Genomic DNA, 24810 nt, shown 5'->3' on the forward strand with positions numbered 1-24810 from the left:
TACATCCTATTGTGTTTCATTTCAGCACGTAGCGCACAGCACAGCACGGCCCTGCACAGCCCACCCTCCCCTTCAGTCCCCCAGCCCTCCCCTCCTCTCTGCCTCCCTGGCTGCGCGTTGGAGGCTTCTCTGCTGCTTTACTAGGACAGTAGTCAGCCCTCTGGGCCAAACCCCTCCTCCCCTCACCTAACCTGGCATAGCCTCACCCTATATAGCCTCACCACCGCTAGGATAAAGGACACAAGGGAAGGAGGGGCGGTGTGCTCACAATCACACACACACACACACGTTTAAACCACTGTTTATTTATTTTTGTTTAGCAAACAAACAATTGTCTGGAATTCTGCAGCGTTTATAGCGTGTTATCCATGCTCGGGTGGTTGTTCTGAACAGCATTTCATATGAATGCAGATTTAGTGAATGTTGAGTGAGCTGGAATAGGGATTTTTATAGAAATAGGAGCCAAGGCCTATTTGTAACTCTGGGTTAAAGCCTCATTAAGTAGGCCTACATGGCTTACCGCTGTAAACAGTTGAATATTTCTTAATGACATCGGTGGAATGGCATTGATATACAGTACATGTGAACCTCTGCCCCCCCTCCAGCCTCCGCTCTCTGCTTTTCATTAATATCAAGTGATTGAGCGGAACATTAGCCGATAAAGCCCGGAATAAGATGACACATACACCACGGCTGGAGGAATTAAAGCATAATATAACCACTCGGCCTTGCATACAGAGCCCTTCCCGTCAGAATGGGTGACATTTTGATTTCTAACGTTTCTGGCACACCAGAGTGGGATGCGCGGAGTGATTTCTCTTTTAAGTGGGGAGATCGTTAAGTGATTGTTGGGGTATGTCCCCGCCACACCCGCTCCCCCACCCTCCCCAACATAACACCCTCTATACCCCAAAGACCTGGGCTATTGATCTCATCTGCACTCAGGAAGTGGGCAGGCTCAACAACAACAACAGAAAGAAGGGGGCCCAGTGTCTCTTTAAAGTCTCAGTTCGGTTGGTTATTTTCACAGGGAGCTGAGAGCACATCACTTTTTATTAGCTTCATAAATCACCTTTGTTGTCAATCAAGCCACAGAGAATAATTGGATGTGGTTGAAGCCTTGCGTGATGGATTATAAATCATTCAAGATTAAATTAAAAGATAATGCACAAACTTAATGGTTTGTGTTTTGCAGTCTAAATTGCCTCGGAGCGCTGCTGTTTTCTAGCTTTATTGCCAGCCGTCTTTCTTTCCTCTAAAACCCTACGAATTTCAGACCTTTTATTGCTCAACGGCCCAGCTAAAGTTTCCCATTGCGGCTGGTGGTGTGTATGCCTGTTTTTGTTAGTGTGTATGAGTGTGGTGTTTGTGAGTATATGTGTGTATGTATACTTGTGTGTGTGTGTGTGTGTGTGTGTGTGTGTGTGTGTGTGTGTGTGTGTGTGCCCATGCTGACATGCGCGTTTGTCAGTCACGGCTCCAGTCCAGCCCGCAGCTCAACCCTGAACGCTGCTCTGCTTGTAAATTTAGCCCGGGCAATATCAAAAGCAATCAGGTGCACGCTATCCTTTCTGGAGCGTCATCCTGCGACTAAATCAGAATAAACAAATGTCTGCATTAGGATGCAGTGGGGCCCAGAGCACACAAGCAGATTAGACTTGACACAGCCTCAAACAACCACAGCTTCTCAGATGCTGGAGCTCTCTCTTCCTCTCTCTCTCTCTCTCTCTCTCTCTCTCTCTCTCTCTCTCTCTCTCCCTCCCTCTCCACCTTTACACAAACCCAATAACGAAAGAGACAAGAGTGTGAGTGTGTGTGAGAGGGAGAGTATAAAGAGAGAGAGAGGAGAGGGCTGTATCCTCCACATTAGTGGCAGAGCCGGCGATTTCCCTTTCTGTCCGTTTGTGTTCTGACAGATTTGGCATTATCATAATCGCCCTCCCGTACATGACGGGACGTTAAAGTGATGCTGTCGTTTTATTTACGGGCAGGTCGTCCCGCGCCTCCCCGTGGCCCGGCGCTAACTTCCCCGGGGCCGAGCCGAGCCGAGTAGGTCAAATGACATCTTTTGATCAGGGCTGTCCAAAGAGATCAGAGGAGACTGGCAGGTAATGGATATCCAGTGACAAACCAAATCTAGAGCAGGGATGGGAGCTGGGAGCTAGCGCCGAGTTGGCTGCCACTTCCCCATTAGGACTGCTCTCTCCTCCCTTTCCCAGGGACTGCAGACTGACATCTCCACAGACCACCTAAATCACAGAGCCGACCGCTCTTAACACGGGGTATTATGGTTTGGAAATAGCTATTATTTCCCCTCTAACATTTTTGTTCGAGTCTTTGTGTGTCCTTCTGTGTGTGTGTGTTTCAATGAGACAAAGGGATATCAGGGGTTGTATTCAGTGTTCTCCTCTTTTAAGCCATGTATTTTCTGTTTGTTTTATCTGTCTCATACTTGCCGTTTGAGTGTGTATTTGTGTGTGTATTAATATCAGTGTGCGTGGGTGTGTGTGTGTGTCTTCAGAGAAAGTACAGCAAGGCCCGAGGGATCGCAGCAAGCCAGATCTGTTCTCTCCCATTACCCATCAGCCCTCTCTAATGGGAGACTGACACAGTCCTGTGATTCTGTTCTGAGTTGGACTCGAGCAGAGAGGGGAAGGCAGGGCAGTACAGGGAAGGATAGAGCAGGGAGGGACTCCAGGCGATACCAGAGGGGCTCAAGGAGATACCAGAGGGGCTCAAGGAGATACCAGAGGGGCTCAAGGAGATACCAGAGGGACTCAAGGAGATACCAGAGGGACTCAAGGAGATACCAGAGGGGCTCAAGGAGATACCAGAGGGGCTCCAGGCGATACCAGAGGGACTCCAGGCGATACCAGAGGGACTCAAGGAGATACCAGAGGGACTCCAGGTGATACCAGAGGGACTCCAGGCGATACCAGAGGGACTCAAGGAGATACCAGAGGGACTCAATGAGATATAGATGAGAGATGGTGGTAATTATTTATCCTGCTCAGCCCTGGTTGGACCAGCAGTCCCCCATCCCTCCCTCCCTCCACTCCCTCCACTCCCTCCCCTTGGGAACAGATGACTGTGACCTCTGGTTGCCCTGTGCTTTAGGAGTGTGACTGCTCCAAGTGATGCACATCTGAATAACAAAGGGAAGCTGGCGGACAATTTGCTTGAGATCATCGTCTCTGCTTGATAATAGTGTGTATGCTGTCTGTTAGTGGGCCGTTTGAGACAGTGCTGGAAGTGATGCGGGCGCACAGCTCATAACCCCACCCCCCCAGCCCACATCTAAATGTCAGGGGGTGATTCCATTGGCCGCCGTCTCATGTAGGGCGCATCAGAGAGCGGCATAGTAATGGATGTTTAGGGAGTCAATTATCATAACCCCCTGGCTAGATAGACTAATATACACAGGCAGTTTGTATGGATATGAAGAGGTCCTTTTTAGTATTGATGTTTAATATAGTATAATCACATTCTCTGTGAACCACTATGCCTGTGCTATGGGTGTGCCAGACACGGTCTCTGTCAGATACTGGCTAAGCCTTTTGAAACAAGTCTATTCTAGTTGCAGCTGAGGGAGTGTGTGTGAGACAGAAAGAAACGGTCATATTTGTTGTATTTCTGTGATCTACTACCCAACTAACTGTCTCCCCAACAGGCCTATTTTATTTTTTCATTTATTTTAGTTTCTATTTAACCTTTATTTAACTAGGTAAGTCGTGTGATGGGATGGATGTGACGGGATGGACATCTGCAGAGAAAAACACTTGTTCTCATGATTCGTGTCTCCTCTACAGTTTGCCAGCATTTCATACAACAGAAACCAGGTCTCTCTCAGTCATTCAGGCCAACTGGGGAAATGTTGACCTTGTCTCTGCCTTATGTAGACTTCTGTAGACACGGTGAGATTGTCTCTCAGAGGGAAGTCCGTTCAGAGCTGTGTGGTGTGGACCTGTCTGAATGGGGTCATTTTGAGCCTGTGTGTAATTCTGAGAAACCCGGCTCTCCGTGCCACTTCTCAGTGTGTCTGACAGTCTGGGATTCGCTACGGAACTACTCCTGTGGTTTTAGTGGTGTGTAAAGAAAGACAGGATTCTCGCCGTGTTTCGGGTCATCCAGAATAAGTACAAATCAAATATAGCAAGGGGATTTGTCAGTAGCGCTGTTTTTTTATTTGTTCGCGGGGAACGCCTCGACTAACACTGCGTTTATCGCTGAGCGCCTCGGGCACCACGCTCCGCCACTTGTCTGTGAACACGGAGCAAATCAAATCAAATACAATGGTGCTTGTGACATGCGCCGAATACAACGGGTGTAGTAGACCTTACCGCAAAATGCTTACTTACAATCCTATTAACCAACAATGCAGTTCAAGACAAAGAGTTAATCAAATAATGATTAAATAAACTGAAGTAAGAAATTCAATGATGGAAACACAATAAAATAACAATAAAGAGGCTATATACAGGGGGTACCGGTACCGGGTCAAAGTGCGGGGGTACAGGTCATTTGTACATAAAACGTTACTGTTTAAGAAAACAACCTGAACTTTAAGGTTTCATTCGTTTCTAGATAGATAAGCCTTATTTTATTTCTACAGCGCATAGATAGGAAGGGTTCGGGGGGGGGGTCCTATTTGTTTTGTTGAGAACGCGTCAGTAGTTGGTGTCAAGGCGTGGAGACGGGCCGGGGAAGCACCCTGGCGAAGGGATGGCGACGGCAGGGGGCCAGGCATGTAGGAAGGCACCTGGAGCCGGCGGCACGGCGAGGCACGGTGTGTAAATACGCTGTCAGCCACTCTCCAGCTGAGTGGCATGAGCAGCCGATTAGCCGCTCTCGCACCGGTGTTCATGCATAATCTTACAGTTCCACCGTGCTCCCTCCGCCTCCGCTCCCGCCGACACCCCGTTCCCTAACCTGTTCCATCTCCCCTAATCCACCACCACTCAGATATACGCTCCCCTCGCCTCATCATCACACAGCCAAGCACTGGCCGGCCCGCGGGCACAATGCATATGCAAATACTCGACATAATACCTTTGGTCCTTTTCCGGTGCTTTTGATATGTGTCCTCATGTCACCGATTCCTTTGCATTCTCTCTCGTCTCTCTATCTATCTATCTATCTATCTGTCTCTCTCTCTCTCTGTCTCTCACGCTATCTGTCTATCTATCTATCTATCTATCTATCTATCTATCTATTTATTTATCTATCTATCTATCTATCTATCTATCTATCTATCTATCTATCTATCTATCTATCTATCTATCTATCTATCTATCTATCTATCTGTCTCTCTCTCTCTCTCTCTCTCCCTCCCAATTTAAGGAGCTTTATTGGCATGAAACACATATGTTTACATTGCCAAAGAAAGTGAAATTGACACTACAAAATGAACAGTCCACGTTACACTCACAGAAGTTCCAAAAGAATGAAGACATTTCAAATGTCATATTATGTCTATATACAGTTCTCTCTCTCTGCAACATTGCTATTTTAATCCATCTCAATAGGTCCTGGTGGTCTTGGGCTGTACAGAGATGGCTGGACGGGGTAGGGAGGCTGGTTAAAGTAGCCTTTCCTTTCGGAGGCAGCGTTTACTTGTAGCCTTGGAGAGTTGGCTCCATTCGTCAGGCGTCTGGGTCGATGGGGCGTCTCTCTACGATCGATGGCACGCCTCGGCGATCCCTCGCCTCCATTCTCCCTCGCTTCAATCGCTCGCTCCGGCCAGAAATGGCCCCTTACCCACCTCCCTGCCACACACACACACACACACACACACAAACACACGCACGCGCACGCACACACACGCACACACACACACACACACACACACACACACACACACACACACACAGACACACACACTAGAATACACACTAGATGAGAACACACACAGCCGCCCAACCAATTTGTCTGTGCATGTCAAATCGCAATAATTAAGCATTATTGATCTCAGATTCAATTAACTTCATTAACGCAGGTCATGGCAGCGGCGAGTGGCGAGCGAGAGGAGAAGGGGAGGTATAGGATCTCATCAGAGGGGATCTGAGGGGAGGAGAGGGGAGAGACAGAGACAGGGGTCTGGTGCTATCTCATATCCTCCACGACCACACTGGCAGTGTCAGTTTAAGGCTGACACTGCCGTAAGCTAAATTATATCCTTCTAATGATATCATTTAGCAGATAGGCCTACTGCTGTATTGGAGCTAACTACCTCCCATTATGAAGGTGGGGTTGGGTGCTATATTTAGCATCTTTCATTAGCAACCAACTAGCACTTCTTTCCCTTTCCACCTTCCCCTCGACACAGAAAGGTATTCATGGTCCTGCAGGTTTTTTGCTCCTCTTCTCCGTTCTGACCAGGCAAAGTACGTTAACTCGGGGGATATTTGATTGGCTACCGTGATGATTTCATTCTTGCTTTTTTTTTTCTTTGAAAAAAAAAGAATGCTCCCATGGCACAGCCCCCGGAGAGAGACGACTAATCAAGTCACTCTCGTCTGATAAAATGTGTCCCGTGGTCTGTCTGACACCATCCCTCAAATCAAAACTGTGAAACTGATGAAGGCATGTGACTACAGACTCCCCCCCCCACCCCCAGACACACACACACACTAGACACACACACACACACACACAGTGTGTGTGTCATACATTCCACAGTTTCACTCCTAAACAGTTCTGTAAACATGCTGAAATAGAGTGCCTGTGTGGATGATTTGCCTGTGAAGTGATTATGTAATGATGATGAACTGTAGTCCTAACAGCATAATTCTTGACTAAAACGAACCCTTAGTGTTTGTATTGACTTGTATACAATCATGTCAACCAGAATTGACCTTTTATGGAAATAACTTTTTCAGAATAATTTGATACTCAGTTATAACAGCTACTGACTGAATGTATCAAATGGTAGGGAAGAATTAGAAGACTGCAAACAGTCAACAACAAAAGGAGTTATTTAATTGATAATTTCCCCTTAAATATCCCCAAATGATATACGGTTCATTAATTGACATTTCACCTGACACGATGTCAGATGGACATGACATATAATGGAAATACATTGGGGGCTCAGAGCTGGATTGTTTGGATATGGAATCCTTTGATACAGATAAATGTGTTATTTTGATAAGTAAACTCATCGTTCTGCATTCCGGGGTCCCAATCCCAAAAGCACACATCTCTCCCCCCATTTCAAAAAGCCATTCTCAATGGGTCTTCTCTTTTAATATCCCACTGCAAATGAGATCAAACTCTCGTCCTCTCTGCTGCCAATTAATTCAGAGGTTATTTTCACTCGCTCTCCCTTCTTTTCCACCTATCCCGTTCTCTAATTAAAAGAGCACCTGCGTGGCAGAGCGTTTGGCTCTGCCTGCACCAGGGCTGAAAGCTCAATATTGGAACACACATCCACGGCCACTTTAGGGGCCCTGTGGCCTGGCGCCGGTCCAGAGGCCTGTGAGATGCTCCCTGTGTGGCCCCAGGTTTGAGGGCTTTCCAAGACCTCCCTCCTTCCTCTTTGCCTGTCTTCCCTCCTACCTCCATGTCTATTCCTGTCTTTCTCGCACTCCCTCTACTCTCTATGCCTTAGGCTAAAAGCTGAGGTTTAAGTAGTAGTTGTACGCGGTGTGTGTTGCGTTACATTCCGTCTCCATTTCACTTTAATGCGAGACACACGTAGACAAATACAAAATAAAGGGATCGTTCACAGAATCGCCTCCCTTTCTCGTTCAGTATCTCTTTCATTGTCTTCTCAGGCACACACACACACACACACACACACACACACACACACACACACACACACACACACACACACACACACACACACAAAATATTGTTTTTTTTCTGTCAAGTTCAGGTCAAGGTTAGTGTTTCGGCTGGTTTGTTCACACTTGAGAGGGAGGCAGGAGGTTCAGTAGAAAAATGACTTGGCATTGGCACAGAGAGAGGCATATTCTTTTTGCTTCTCGCTGTATTTTCAGTTGCACATTTTAATTACATTCAAATCAGTGTTGTAATGATATTCTCAGTGAACTATACATTTATATTTAGTGCGGTAGCAAAGGTTTCACTGCAGATTTATTGGCGTAGGTGTTAAAATGACCCTCCCCCATGCCTTCCTTTCTCCGTGTGTGTTTTAATTACATTTAACAGCTTTATGTCTGGGTTGTATTTTGAGGAAGGAGATTTCACATGGGTGTCTGGCCTCGATGTGAGTGCTGTTCTGACTGCTTCCTGAGCAAAAGCATTGTTCTCTTAAACAGCTGTCGTTTTGGCGGATTCAGAACAGATGGCTGTGTGCGTGCGTGCGGGCGTGCGTGCATTGCGTTGCATGATCAGGGTTGCTGAGGGTTGTTGAGTTGTGTGTGGTATTGGATTACATGTTAAGATATCCCATCTTTTGCTGCTCCGTATTCCAAATGTCGCGTCTGTTCACAAAATGGCAGATGTCCGTTATAGAGGATGATGCATCTAAATGTAAAAGTGTATATTGTCTACTCCGGATACAATAATCGTGTAATCCCTAAGATTTATGTATATACATTCTTCAGAAACGTTATAACACGTTAAGTCGACATGCTTCCAAAATAATTGTCGGTAAGAATACGTTTCCTTCTTATCCAGGAGTTGTTAGACAATGCATAATGTTAAGTATACATCCTAGACACTAGTACACACAAGGTAACCGATTCCAACTTGCTGCATGCTGATGTGTGAGATTGAACATTAAGCAGCCCGCTTGTTCAGTTGAAAGGCTGCAGACTGCCTGGAGGCACAGTGTTTTTACTGCAGCACAACGCCTGGGAGCTGCTGCGTGTTTCAGTGCATCTGTTTATCCCGCGGCACCACACTGCCAAAGGCAACAGAATGAGCCCCCTGGCGATGACAGAGATTCTTCCCCGTGTCTGGGCTGATGCAGTGTGCTCAGACCTTCAGTACCGCTTCGAGATGGAAGTCAGCGGTAACACTGCTGGAGCGTGTTGTGTGACATGGCTGGCAGGTTCTGGAGATAGCTACCCGGTTCTGGAGATAGCTACCCGGTTCTGGAGATAGCTACCCGGTTCTGAAGATAGCTACCCAATGTCAACAGATATAACTGTACCTTTAGAAGAGGCTGTGGCTTTCCCACAAAGTTTTAGCAAATGCTTTCCGTTCTTTTAACTTTTCTAATTTGACTTTTTATCAGAATGAATATAGGAAGGACAGTATAAGATATAGGTTGTCTTTGCAACGTTGGATAGTCATTTATAAAAAAAATAATAATAATAATCAAATAGACATATGAATACTGTATATATATATATATATAAGTGACTGCTATTTTTTTTTGCTATAGCACTATAGTGTCCCGTATTAAAGCGGATATATAGGTTTCTTATAGATAATGTTCTGACTGTTGAGATATATTCAAGTGACCTTTAGGAGTTGTTGATGATGATAGAAGTTTGCAGCGACACACCATAGTCAGTGTCATTCTTGTCCTTAGTTTACATACCTGGACAATGTATGATGAACTGCTAGGAATCAGGAACGGTCAGGAATGTACAGAAGTAGCCCAATGTCCTGTCTATCATCTCTGCTTGTCTTCCAGCCCACTGTTTCCTGGCAGCCTCCATCACAAAATAATAGATGTGCGTATGTGTCTGCACAATGATAGAAAGTGCTTTTTTATTTGTGTGTTTCCATCTCACTGCAATCCACATTTGATTGTTTTAAACAGGAGGGATTTGAATATAAATTGAAAGCATACTCTCCAGGCTAAACTGTAAATAATAACTAAACTTTCTCATCTTTTGTAATTGAAGTAAATGTGTTTTGTTCGGAGAGATTTGTCATTGGAAACGTACATACATTCATTTTTATTTACGAATAGGCGAGCCTGTGCTGTGTAATGAGTGAAAATGCATGCTTAATTTAAATGGTGAGCGTGTCTGTTAAGAAATGCATTAGAGGCTGAAGAAGAAGCGTAAGACATATTAATTGACAGACAGGAACTGCTGTCTCGGAGGTTGATACAAGTAATTTATTACTTCAGAAACGAATGCCACCTCCAGAATGTGCTTCATTAATTTCAAATTTAGTTTTAATTTCAAGCTGTTGCCCCTTGAGAAGAATAAGGTGGCAAGTTGTGTTTGAAGAGGCATTTCCTCTCCCTCTTCTCTCTCTGTCTTTCTCCTTCTCTGCAGTAAAGAACAAAGGGGGTGGGAGGGAGGGAGGGTGGAACTTTATTCCATTTGGAAAACAATGTAAATGCAGTGGGGAAGTTGAAATGGAATTACAGCAACAGTTTATGATATGAAGTAGTCTCGTCTGTGATCGCTTTGTTTTTCTGAGATGGGAAGAACATTCTAGGGCTTTGTATTTCTATCAGCTGTCTGATTTGCAAGGCATCGCAAGAATGTCAAATTGGAGATCTTCATCATTAGACATGGTGGTCTTGTGGTAATAACAATCCTCTCTCTGTTTCTCTCTCTGTTCCCTCAGCGTATGCCCCTGAGGATGAGAAGGAGGCTGCCCTGCTCGATGAGGACCTGGAGGGGGAGGACTCTGCCGGGGAGGAGGAGCCTGCGGTCAAGTACATGTGCCAAGACAAGGACTTCCTTTTCAATGACCGGCCTGGTTTCCATGACTCCCCCGTGGCCGACTTCTCCGGCCATGAGTTGGACAATGAGTCTCACCTGAGTGAGTCCAGTGACCGCATGTCAGACTTTGAGAGTGCCTCTCTCAAAAACGAGGAGGAGGTCGTGAAGGTGCCCCTAACGTCCTTGTCGCCATCTTCCTCTGTCATGATGGCCACCACCACAGCTACAGCCATGGAGGATGGCGCCACCACCGGGCCAGACAGCCTGGAGCAGATGAAGGCCATCTACACCAGCTTCCTGACCAACTCTTACTGGTCGTCTCTGAACTTCAACCTCACCCAGCCGCCAGCGGTGGAGAAACCTCCACGTAGCCACAGCAGCAGCAGCAGTAGCAGTAGCAGCAGTTGTGGCAGCAATGGCAATGGTTACGACTGGCACCAGTCCGCTGTGGCCAAGACCCTCCAGCAGGTCTCTCAGAACCAGAACCGGCTCATCCACCCAGCAGCGGAGCAAAACAACCTATTCAGCACCGTGCAGCTCTACCGTCAGAGCACAAAGCTCTATGGCTCCATCTTCACAGGTGCTAGTAAGTTCCGCTGCAAGGACTGCAGCGCTGCCTATGACACGCTGGTGGGGCTGACTGTACACATGAATGAGACAGGCCACTACCGCGATGACAACCACGAGACGGACAGCGACGGCACCAAGCGCTGGTCCAAGCCACGCAAGCGATCCCTCCTGGAGATGGAAGGGAAAGAAGATGCTCAGAAGGTCCTGAAGTGTATGTACTGTGGACATTCCTTTGAGTCTCTGCAGGACCTCAGTGTCCACATGATTAAGACAAAACACTACCAGAAAGTGCCTCTGAAGGAGCCAGTGACTCCTGTGGCAGCCAAGATCTTCTCCTCCGCCCGGAAGAGAGCCCCCATCGAGCTCGACCTCCCCAGCTCTCCAGACTCCAACGGGGGCACCCCCAAAACCTCCCTAAATGACCATAATGACCCCCTACAGAAGGCATCCAACCCCTACATCACCCCAAATAACCGTTACGGCCACCAGAATGGAGCCAGCTATGCATGGCAGTTCGAGTCCAGGAAGTCCCAGATCCTGAAATGCATGGAATGTGGCAGCTCCCACGATACACTTCAGGAGCTTACAGCACATATGATGGTGACCGGTCACTTCATCAAGGTCACAAACTCTGCCATTAAGAAAGGCAAGCCCATCATGGAGTCTCCCCCACCGCCCGTCCCCACCATCTCTGCCGGTGAGGAGAAATTCCAGTCTGTACCACTGGCAGCCACAGCATTCTCCCCGCCTCCTCCACCCATACCTCCTCCCTCTAGTGTTTCCCCTGCCATGGCTGTGGAGATTAAGAAGGAGGAGAAGGAAGAGGAATGTATGCAGGAAACCACTAACAGCAGCAAAGACAAGAAGACCGGAGATGACGAGACAGAGGAGAAATTTGATATCTCCTCCAAATACTCTTACTTAACAGAGGAGGATCTAGAGGAGAGCCCCAAGGGAGGGTTTGACATCCTCAAGTCCTTGGAGAACACAGTGACATCAGCCATCAACAAAGCACAGAACGGTGCTCCCAGCTGGGGAGGCTACCCCAGCATCCATGCTGCATACCAGCTCCCAAACATCATGAAGCTTTCACTGGCCAACTCAGGGAAGAGCTCAGCTCTGAAGTACATGTTCCCCGGAGGAGAGATCCTGTCCCAAAACGCCAAAAACCAACCTCTGATCTCCCCGCCCAGCCGTCAGACCTCTCCTCTCCCCAAAAACAACTTCCACGCCATGGAGGAGCTGGTGAAGAAGGTGACTGAGAAAGTAGCCAAGGTGGAGGAGAAGATGCGGGAGCCGAATGTAAGGGCGTCCCCACTGAGACGAACCACACCCTCCCCCTGCAGCAGCGAGGCCGGGGAGTCAGCCAGAGGGGAGTCCCCTAAAGAGAGGAGAGGGTCTAAAACCCCAGAGAGCATCGGAGGAGGCAGCCACAAAGACTGTAACGGTGACACCAATATGAAGGAGTCGCTGGAGAATGGAATGGAGTCGGCTGTCAAATCCCCCATCTCTGCCTTGTGTGGCAGCACAGCCATTATTACAGACCACCCGCCAGAGCAGCCCTTCGTCAACCCTCTAAGTGCGCTTCAGTCCGTGATGAACGTTCACCTGGGTAAGGCAGCCAAGCCTGCTCTGCCGTCCCTGGACCCCATGAGCATGCTCTTCAAGATGAGCAACAGCCTGGCAGAGAAGGCCGCGGTCGCCGCTTCCACCCCAGCTCCGACCAAAAAAAACAACGAGCACTTAGACCGCTACTTCTACCACGTCAACAACGACCAGCCAATAGACCTGACCAAAGGCAAGAATGAAAAGAGTAGCTCCCTGGGTTCAGCTGCCCTGTCGTCATCCACATCAACACCATCCTCTGTCTCCCCCTCCTCCACAGCCACCATGGCCAAGGCCTCATCTGCTGTGGCTTCATTCATGTCCAACTCCCCGCTGCGTGAGAATGCCCTGTCTGACATATCAGACATGCTGAGAAACCTGACAGAGAGTCAAGCCTCTAAGTCCTCCACGCCCACCAGCCTGTCGGAAAGGTCTGACATCGAGGGTTCCACTCAAGAGGAGCTAGAGGAGATCTCTCCAGCCCAGAAACGCAAGGGCCGGCAGTCCAACTGGAACCCCCAGCACCTGCACATCCTACAGGCCCAGTTCGCTGCCAGCCTCCGGCAGACTGGCGATGGGAAGTACGTGATGTCAGACCTGAGCCCCCAGGAGAGGATGCACATCTCCCGTTTCACAGGCCTCTCCATGACGACCATCAGCCACTGGCTGGCCAACGTCAAGTACCAGCTGAGGAGAACCGGAGGGACGAAGTTCTTAAAGAACCTGGACTCAGGCCACCCAGTGTTCTTCTGCAGCGACTGTGCTTCTCAGATCCGTTCCCCCTCCACCTACGTCAGCCACTTGGAGTCTCACCTGGGCTTCAGACTCCGAGACCTGGCCAAACTGTCTGGAGAGCAGCTTGTCAGCCAGATCTCACGTCACACCAAAAGCCTGTCCGAAAAACTGCTCTCCAACCACTCCAACTCTCACTCCCACGCCCACTCCCCGTCTCCCTCCCCTGACGAGGACGGCAGCAGCACCTCGTATCAGTGCAAGCTCTGCAACCGGACTTTTGCAAGCAAGCACGCAGTCAAGCTCCACCTGAGCAAGACCCATGGGAAATCCCCAGAGGACCACCTTATGTATGTCTGTGAGCTTGAGAAACAGTAGCACTAAGCTGTGGACATGCTGCACTCTCTCTCTCTCTCTCCCGTTCTCTCTTGGTCTATCTTTAGCCTTTCACAGACATTTCTTTTGAAAAAAGGACTAGAAACTATTAAGTGATGAAACTGCACAAAGATGCCATAGAACTACTGTTTAGTTTCGGCACATGGTTTCTGATTATCTTTAAGGTCGACTCACTCTGGCCCAAGAAGCTTTTGTTTGTTTATGCTCTCCTTTTTGCTGTTGTCACTGATGAAACATATGAAGGTTAAACAATATTTTAAAATGAAGTGGTATGTATTTGAAAGTTGTGTAAATTGGATTTGATTTCTTTATATTTTGGCATCATTGAGATGCGATAAGCTGCATGCATAAATTAAACAGTTTAGTTAAACATTTGGTAACTAAATCTGGTGCACTTTTCTTTTTTTTCTCTCTCTCTCTTTCGCTCTCTTTTTGTTAATGTGACCTTTATGTGCTGGTGTCAGTCAGCATCTGAAATTTAACCCTCTGAGTACGGCCAAGCACTTCTACCCGAATGATCCAAAACCCTTATCAAAGCAAAACATTTGAGATTGGAATTGACCAAGCTATTGTGTCGTTTGTAAGCTGCACAGTGAAAGCACTACATGTCCCTGTCCAACAGCCAATCTCTAAAGATGCATTGTACGCGATGCAAAATCTCAATCTGAAGTCGTTTACTTTGTTTAATCAGGGGCCTCTATGAATTCAGGTCTATGTAAAAATGTATATAAAAACATATATACTAATTCCTGTCTAAATTATGCATCATTTTTATATTTTTAATTTAAGAGGAGTATGACTATCTACTGGTGCACAATATATGAAGACATTAATGAAATTGTTTTGCACAATAGTTTTATAAATATGTTATTTAATCAAATGATATGAAAATAAGAGGAACAAAATTACCCAGAACTCTTTTATTTCCACCTCGTGCTCAAAGGGTTAAACCTCTAGTACAAGACAGTACATGTGCCGGTATTTGAACGTAAAAATATAAAGGTTGTACAAAAGATGTTACTGTAAGAAGTAATGAAGAATTCCACATGTAACCTCTTATTTATAAGCACTCTTGGTTGTCGTTTCATATCGTAGAATGCCTTTGGATTGGTATTTTCTGTCTAATTACTCTCCCACAATTCCGCACTGCAGCTTTATCTTTTTGGGATATGAAAGGTAACCATGGTTACCTCACCTCTGATTGACAGTTCTGCTACATTTTTGGCAGTTAATTTGCTAAAGTAACTGACAGCTGCCAGTGTACAGAAATCTTAGGTGTAAAATATTGGCATGTAAACAGCACAGACACTGTTATGCATTCTGTGCCGTGTTTTTTTGTTGTTGTTGTTGACAATGAAGCACCCATTATATGACTTCATATAACCTTTTTTTTCTACTGCAGCATTAAAGGAAACAGTTTTTTGCAATAACACTGTGTGTCGTGGCTCACGATTATGTAGGTTCTGTGAGTTTTCTAATGAGCACATTAAAAATGAAATTGTTTCTGGCGGGTGGTGAGTTTACAGTGAGTAAACAGTGAGTGGCAGGGCCCTGCAGAAGATGAATGCTGTCACACCATCATCCTGTGTGTTTCCACAAAGCTCTGCCTGGAGCGGGAATAGCCTATGGGCCAAATCAGGGGCCTCAGAGACAGACACCACCCAAACACTATAGTGGTGGCACCAGTATAACCATCAAGTGTGTGTGTGTCAGTCATACATTCCTCTCCATTCGAATGTGTTGGTCTACGTAGGAAAAGGGAAATAGAAACCACATACTGAATACTGAACAACAGGTAACTCCTAGCTGTTGTGATATGCCCTTCCCCCTCCACCTCGTTGACTGGATGTGGAGGATAATTGCATAAACCCTGGCACTAGCTGTCTCATCGTCACCATTTTATTCCCCGCTCTGTAATTAACCCAGACTTCCATTTTGTGTGTACAGTAGATCAACAACAACGAAAAAGAGGGGAGACCGTTGTTTAGGCCTCATGGAGGGTGACAACAATGCAGCAATGATGAGCTCATGGCTTTGGAGTCCTATTCTATAAGCAACGACAATTAAACGCAGTCTATCGGCACAGTTAGTTCGCTGGTTACAGACACTAGGCCCATTGCATCTCCATGAATCAGAACATTCACACACAATAGAGGAGGTGGAGAAGGAGGGATGCAGAATTGTTTCTGAACTGTTACTCTTTTGTCCTTCTGGTCTGTTCCCTTCTTTGAGCTGCTGAATATGTTTTGCGTCAGGGCCTGTCACCAAAACCACCTCACAGATAAACTCCTACACACAGTTATAGACCAACATCCACACACACACACACACACACACACACACACACACACACACACACACACCCTTCAGGAGCCAGGTAGAGGGACTTCATCCGTGGTGACAAGGTGCCGCTGTATGTGAAAATGTCAGCCTTCACAGCCGTGCCTGACGTCTGGCGCCGTATTTAAGGCTCTCATTAGTCGCAAAGAAAATACGCGTGAAATTGAAGTGTAAGAAAAGTATTTTCTCTCCCCTCTCACATCCAGGGAGCGCAGAGTAGGCTGGGCTTATTAAGGTTCAAAACAGGCGTGCAGGAGACAATGTGTAGCCAGAAGCTGCACACACACACACACACTCGCACTTATTCACTATGTATTCCCTACAATCCCTCAGACGACAGGCTTCATCTCTACATATAGATGTGTGGATGTACTCCGTTTAAAATGAATATCGAAACAACAAATGGTCATGTGTGCAGGATTTTGGATAAACTGACTTTTTTTTACATGGTGTGAGTGCTATGCCAAATATGAAAAGGAAATATCCATGTGAAATGAAAGGAATGCACTGGCTCAAATACGCTATGGAGACTAGCATATTACTTATGTTTTGGATATGTACCTTTTTGCTTGCACATTACTGCGCCATTGTACCCAACACAATGCAAACGTCGACATCCTCCTGGGAGGAGCGTACAGCACAGCACAGCCGATGTGCAACTTTAAGCTGCTCAGACTCCTTAATGTAGCGAGGTGTACTGCAGATTCAGATAGCTTTATCAGGTGTAATGTAATACGCCCTCAGTGGATCCACACTGCACAATGGATCCACACTGCATAACACAGACAAAGCCCTTACAACAGGCAAATGCGCACGTCTACAAATACGATGTGATTCTCCTTCCCAGCTAGCAATTCACTGTTCTTCTGAGGATGCTTTTAGGGCTTTCGAGGTTCTGAATACTGCTGCCCTCATTTCATTTGTTCAATTGAGTGTTCCTGAAACTGCACTACAAAAGCATTCCATGTAGTGAAGCCCCATTCTCAGAAGTAATTCCTTAGACGTTGACGAGGGGAAATCGTTCTGATTAAGACGTGTGTCACATCCTGCTGTTAGGCTATAGGGATTTCAAATGATAAGCAAATGCAAACACAGGTGTTCAGGTTGCACACAAAAGTACACATTCACGTGCCGTGAAATATGTTGCCCAGCAGGCTCGTGGAATCGCACGCTCACACACGCACACACACAATAGGCCTGGATTTATTCTCTCCACTGTTGACCCCATGTTGTACAATGTCTGGAGAGGCCTTTGAGCTCGAAGGGACTTCTTTAACTTCTGTTATTTACATGCCTAATAATTCACTTCTCCAACAACACCTTCACCTTGGAAGCAGTCCCATTAGACATGCTAATTTAAGGGGGGGCCTGTAAATTCTCGAACGCAAAAAAAAAAATACTAATGTGAAAAATACTGGCATGCGTCTAAATCACGGGCGTGTCCCGCTGACCTGACCGTTACCCCAGCCTGCAGAGAGAGGGAGGGAGAGAGGGAGTGGGGAAGACGGAGGAAAGGAGGAAGAGTGGAGCGGGGGCTTGTAATGCACCACCGTAGATCTTCCGGCCGTCACGTTACCAAAGTATCTTAAAATAACGTGTGTGATGAATGTGCAATTTCCTTAATTTACGGGGCTGTGGTGTGCTCAGGGCTACATGCTGGATGGAAATCTTAAATGGGGCTTGAACAGCACTCCTCACAACAAGAAATCAATATGCCATACAGCTTAGGGAACTATCTGCTCTGGCCAAGTAGTGTGGGGGTAATTTCCTCTAAACGCCACATACACTGTTCACACCATCACAAAAAAAGAATCTCACACACACACACACACACACACACACACAGAAACACACATGCTCTGTGTGTGTGGATTTGCAGCCATCTTACACCACGGATCATCACCCTAGATAAGACAGAAATGGCCATCAGGACTGAATAGGCCTACATGCCACATATAGACCTACATAGAATGGCATGCACTTAGGCCTACAGTTACAAGCACCCGCAGTGAATACACACGCATACAAGCAAACAATCAGACAAAGTGGCAAATTATAGTATTGTTTGGCATACTGTCTTCACAGAACAGGAATAGTTTCATGGCTGAAAATGTTCAGTATTTGCGGAGGCTATCTATTAATCCGTTTGGATTTGCCTTGGTAACAACATCATTCCAGTGTGTCTTTGAAACATGATGAAATGGTGGCCCCCAGGGACACACTGAAATTAGGCATTTCTACTGCTGTCATATCATAGCCACGGTACTGTCCTCATGACACTGGTCATGCTCTTTACTTACCCATCTGCCTGGTGGAAGTGGAAGGGTTTATGATGGCCACTGGAACCGGAAGGAACAGCTCTGGTTGAGTTGTTTGCATGGTGCAGAGAACTGCTCCCTAATGGTGTTTGATGGAAATGCACTAAGTTCGCTTGCCAGGCTTATTTCAGTAATGTACCTATTGCATTCATTTGACTCAGTTAGCAAGCTAGTGAGCTTGCTCAGCTGGTTAGCATCCGTTAGCTAGCTAGCTAAGTAAGTGTCGAGGGGTGGCTAGCTTTTCCACGTACATGTATGTTAGCTACCTCTCTCTACCACTCATTAGGTGTGCTTGCTGAAGGCAAATCACAGCTTTAGATTTCTTCTAGTCTTATTATTATTATTTTCTTCCACTCTTTCTGACCTTTAACCGATTGAAGCTATCCACATGAAACAATCTTCCAAATGTGTAGACTCTCGCACCTTAGATTGCTTGAAAAAAAAAAAATGTTGATAGCTTTTACACTTTTTTAACTACGACACATTATTGTATCATCTCCAATGCATTTCAAGTACAATGAAAAAGCCATTACACTTGAACTCTTATCAATTCCAAACCAACGTTGAGATGTTCAGACTGACCGTACTTAGGTTGCTTGTCAAAAGCTTTTTGATACCATAGATCAATTTTTTAAAACCCTAAACCATAGGAATACAGAGGTAGCTACAGCATTCAAAATGGCCCTGTTCCTTGGCCAGTTAAGCTATAAGACCAACTTTAAAAAGTTCAGACTATCCTAACTTCAAATTCTTAAAAACTTTTTATCAACTATAATTATGTGAATGTGCATAAATTGTCATAAAATAACCCACCAACAATCAATCAATCAAATTTATTTTATATAGCCCTTCGTACATCAGCTGATATCTCAAAGTGCTGTACAGAAACCCAGCCTAAAACCCCAAACAGCAAGCAATGCAGGTGAAGAAGCACGGTGGCTAGGAAAAACTCCCTAGAAAGGCCAAAACCTAGGAAGAAACCTAGAGAGGAACCAGGCTATGTGGGGTGGCCAGTCCTCTTCTGGCTGTGCCGGGTGGAGATTATAACAAAACATGGTCAAGATGTTCAAATGTTCATAAATGACCAGCATGGTCGAATAATAATAAGGCAGAATAGTTGAAACTGGAGCAGCAGCACAGTCAGGTGGACTGGGGACAGCAAGGAGCCATCATGTCAGGCACTCCCGGGGCATGGTCCCAGGGCTCAGGTCCTCCGAGAGAGAGAAAGAAAGAGAGAATTAGAGAGAGCATATGTGGGATGGCCAGTCCTCTTCTGGCTGTGCCGGGTGGAGATTATAACAGAACATGGCCAAGATGTTCAAATGTTCATAAATGATCAGCATGGTTGAATAATAATAAGGCAGAACAGTTGAAACTGGAGCAGCAGCACAGCCAGGTGGACTGGGGACAGCAAGGAGTCATCATGTCAGGTAGTCCTGGGGCATGGTCCTAGGGCTCAGGTCCTCCGAGAGAGAGAAAGAGAGAAGGAGAGAATTAGAGAACGCACACTTAGATTCACACAGGACACCGAATAGGACAGGAGAAGTACTCCAGATATAACAAACTGACCCTAGCCCCCCGACACATAAACTACTGCAGCATAAATACTGGAGGCTGAGACAGGAGGGGTCAGGAGACACTGTGGCCCACTCCGAGGACACCCCCGGACAGGGCCAAACAGGAAGGATATAACCCCACCCACTTTGCCAAAGCACAGCCCCCACACCACTAGAGGGATATCTTCAACCACCAACATACCATCCTGAGACAAGGCTGAGTATAGCCCACAAAGACCTCCGCCACGGCACAACTTAAGGGGGGGGGGGCGCCAACCCAGACAGGATGACCACATCAGTGACTCAACCCACTCAGGTGACGCACCCCCTCCAGGGACGGCATGAGAGAGCCCCAGTAAAGCCAGTGACTCAGCCCCTGTAATAGGGTTAGAGGCAGAGAATCCCAGTGGAAAGAGGGGAACCGGCCAGGCAGAGACAGCAAGGGTGGTTCGTTGCTCCAGAGCCTTTCCGTTCACCCTCCCACTCCTGGGCCAGACTACACTCAATCATATGACCCACTGAAGAGATGAGTCTTCAGTATTGACTTAAAGGTTGAGACCGAGTTTGCGTCTCTGACATGGGTAGGCAGACCGTTCCATAAAAATGGAGCTCTATAGGAGAAAGCCCTGCCTCCAGCTGTTTGCTTAAAAATTCTAGGGACCTTTAGGAGGCCTGCGTCTTGTGACCGTAGCGTACGTGTAGGTATGTACGGCAGGACCAAATCAGAGAGATAGATAGGAGCAAGCCCATGTAATGCTTTGTAGGTTAGCAGTAAAACCAGTGAAATCAGCCCTTGCTTTGACAGGAAGCCAGTGTAGAGAGGCTAGCACTGGAGTAATATGATCAAATTTTTTGGTTCTAGTCAGGATTCTAGCAGCCGTATTTAGCACTAACTGAAGTTTATTTAGTGCTTTATCCGGGTAGCCGGAAAGTAGAGCATTGCAGTAGTCTAACCTGGAAGTGACAAAAGCATGGATTAATTTTTCTACATCATTTTTGGACAGAAAGTTCCTGATTTTTGCAATGTTACGTAGATGGAAAAAAGCTGTCCTTGAAATGGTCTTGATATGTTATTCAAAAGAGAGATCAGGGTCCAGAGTAACGCCGAGGTCCTTCACAGTTTTATTTGAGACGACTGTACAACCATTAAGATTAATTGTCAGATTCAACAGAAGATCTCTTTGTTTCTTGGGACCTAGAACAAGCATCTCTGTTTTGTCCGAGTTTAAAAGTAGAAAGTTTGCAGCCATCCACTTCCTTATGTCTGAAACACATTCTTCTAGCAAGGGCAATTTTGGGGCTTCACCATGTTTAATTGAAATGTACAGCTGTGTGTCATCCGCATAGCAGTGAAAGTTAACATTATGTTTTCGAATAACATCCCCAAGAGGTAAAATATATAGTGAAAACAATAGTGGTCCTAAAACGGAACCTTGAGGAACACCGAAATTTACAGTTGATTTGTCAGAGGACAGACCATTCACAGAGACAAACTGATATCTTTCCGACAGATAAGATCTAAACCAGGCCAGAACTTGTCCGTGTAGACCAATTTGGGTTTCCAATCTCTCCAAAAGAATGTGGTGATCGATGGTATCAAAAGCAGCACTAAGGTCTAGGAGCACGAGGACAGATGCAGAGCCTCGGTCCGATGCCATTAAAATGTCATTTACCACCTTCACAAGTGCCGTCTCAGTGCTATGATGGGGTCTAAAACCAGACTGAAGCATTTCGTATACATTCTTTGTCTTCAGGAAGGCAGTGAGTTGTTGCGCAACAGCCTTTTCTAAAATTTTTGAGAGGAATGGAAGATTCGATATAGGCCGATAGTTTTTTAAATTTTCTGGGTCAAGGTTTGGCTTTTTCAAGAGAGGCTTTATTACTGCCACTTTTAGTGAGTTTGGTACACATCCGGTGGATAGAGAGCCGTTTATTATGTTCAACATAGGAGGGCCAAGCACAGGAAGCAGCTCTTTCAGTAGTTTAGTTGGAATAGGGTCCAGTATGCAGCTTGAAGGTTTAGAGGCCATGATTATTTTCATCATTGTGTCAAGAGATATAGTACTAAAACACTTGAGTGTCTCTCTTGATCCTAGGTCCTGGCAGAGTTGTGCAGACTCAGGACAACTGAGCTTTGAAGGAATACGCAGATTTAAGGAAGAGTCCGTAATTTGCTTTCTAATAATCATAATCTTTTCCTCAAAGAAGTTCATGAATTTATCACTGCTAAAGTGAAAGTCATCCTCTCTTGGGGAATGCTGCTTTTTAGTTACCAACAGTAACCAATTACCAGTTACCAATACCAACAGTATTGAACCATTCAGGTTAGAGACACCAAACCAACTTTCACATGTTCAGGCTATCCTAACTTATATACGTTTAAATGTTGATCAACTATAACTGTATAAATTAGCATCAATTAGTTCAGGCTATTCTATCCTATCAATCAATAGATCCTTCACAAGCTAGAAAAGGAACCACATTTTCTTCAGGAAATGTACTTTTCTAGTTGTTTACTACATTCGTGACACTTTTGTACTATAACCATGATAAACACTAGAAAAAGAAAACCCAAACCATGCCGTCTACCAGTGAGCTGGGAAGATACCCGAAGGTAAGTTTGCATTATTTCTGATAATACAGATATGAATGAAATGGTAACACAATCCTAACCAGTGGTGTATATTGTCTTGGCACTGCCATAGCACACAATGGTAAAGGGGATGAGCAATTACGATATCTAAAGTGAGAATACGCTATGAAAGTGACGTGTTTAAAGTATGTCCTACTTTCGGGTCATGTCCCATAACCTCTTGACTAGACTTCCAGATTCTATCATCAAATTCACGAAAACAAGGTTGTTTAAGATATATACATTACATGTACAATCATACTTGTAATCGTGTATTGACTTGGTCATACCCGATGCCTTTTCTCAAGATATTCGACGATCAACAAGTAAGACACATTGCTGAAAGTTAGAGAAGTCTAATTTGAACTACATCTCCTAACCTACTACTTTGATAGCATGCCAGAGCGTGCCTGCTCAAGCTGAGGACTTCCAGGACGGTAAGAGCCCATCAGTTACAGGCCGTTTTATACGTTTTATATTCGATTACCCTGATTGGTTTTTGCTGAACATTACCTGCCATCACTTTTTTTAATGCAAACAAATGTTTTGTTTGCAGCTGTCAAAAATGTGTAGTTCATGTGTGTAGTTCTAGACTTTGACGATGCAAAAAATATATATAAATCTCCCCTTTTTCTCCACAATTTCGTGGTGTCCAATAATTAGTAGTTACTATCTTGTCTCATCGCTACAACTCCCGTACGGGCTCGGGAGAGACGAAGGTCGAGAGCCATGCGTCCTCCGAAACACAACCCAACTAAGCCGCACTGCTTCTTAACACAGCGCGCATCCAACCCGGAAACCAGCCGCACCAATGTGTCGGAGGAAACAACGTGCACCTAGCGACCTGGTCAGCGCCCACTGCGCCCGGCCCGCCACCCACAGGAGTCACTAGTGCGCGATGAGACAAGTATATCCCTACCGGCCAAACCCTCCTTAACCCGGACGACGCTAGGCCAATTGTGCGTCGCCCCATGGACCTCCCGGTCGCGGCCGGCTGCGGCCGAGCCTGGGCTCGAACCCAGAGTCTCTGGTGGCACAGCTAGCATTGCGATGCAGTGCCTTAGACCACGACGATGCAAATTTGAGGCTCATTTTTAGCCTACAAAACAAGGAATACGGAAGTAAAATTGACACGTCACTAGCACGTCATGTAGAATAGAATAGAATAGAACTTTATTGTCCATAATGTAGCCAACAGCGGAAATGTGTCTCCTGCTCCGTTCTCAAGACAGCACACATCACGGTATACAGTTGAGAAGAGCGTAGGGTCAAGCTACAGGGCAGCACCACTGGATGAAAAGCAGGTTGTGGGGTTAGGGGCCTTGCTCAAAGGCCCAACTGTAGGGGAATGTCTTTAGGATGTGAACATAGTAGCCCTCGAGTTGCTAGACCAATTCCCCCTTATTTTTCTAGCACTTGGCCAGGGAATTGAAACAGGCCATCTTTCGGTAAAACGTCCAGCTCCTTAGCCGCTGGGCTACCTACCGCCCCGAGTAGGCTATTATAAATTGCTATAAGTGTATTAAGGAATTATATGTGTATGCCTCACAGAAAGTGCTACCAAAAACAACACCATCTAATGTAGGCATTGTTCTGCAATACAGTTCCTCGTCCGTTATCCACTGTAATAGACCTCGGGGTGGAGGTTAAAACCCTCTCAAGCAAGACTATCCCTTTCACATTGTCACTGAAGGGTCAAGCAGTGTTCTCCCACAGTCCTCCTGTCTAGTTACACAAACATGGGCCTGGCTCTGCTGACCTGTCACTCACCCCTGTGAACCTCTTCACAGGGGTCAGCTAATGGCTGCAGGCTGCCACCCTGCCAATGGTAGGGAACAGAAGAGCTCTAACTGAACTGATGTCTGTTATCTGTTCCCAGGTCAGCCTTTAGATCTTTCCATGTTCTAGGAAATGCATCACCAGTCAACAGAGTTAACAGAATCGCCTCTTTGAACCTTCAAACGCTTTCTTTTCCCCCCTGAAGTGCTGTAAGACAATATTGGTGGCTGAGTTCATACTTTATCCCTTACTAAATAGAATATGTTCAGTTCCAGAAA

The 24810-nt window shown here is 46.0% G+C and overlaps 1 protein-coding gene across 1 annotated transcript in view; it reads left to right on the top strand.

The window, feature by feature from the left end:
* Window positions 1–15337, top strand: part of tshz3b (teashirt zinc finger homeobox 3b) — a 35722-nt gene extending 20385 nt beyond the window's left edge. Inside the window, exon 3 of the mRNA XM_090238427.1 lies at window positions 10507–15337. Within this exon, the coding sequence (XP_090094553.1) occupies window positions 10507–13889 (3383 nt within the window). The 3' untranslated portion in view covers window positions 13890–15337. The remainder of the gene's footprint in view (window positions 1–10506) is intronic.
* Window positions 15338–24810: the final 9473 nt, after the last annotated feature.

Source organism: Oncorhynchus mykiss, chromosome 6 (assembly GCF_057628025.1).
Source record: "Oncorhynchus mykiss isolate SJ-2025 chromosome 6, ASM5762802v1, whole genome shotgun sequence".
NCBI lineage: Eukaryota > Metazoa > Chordata > Actinopteri > Salmoniformes > Salmonidae > Oncorhynchus > Oncorhynchus mykiss.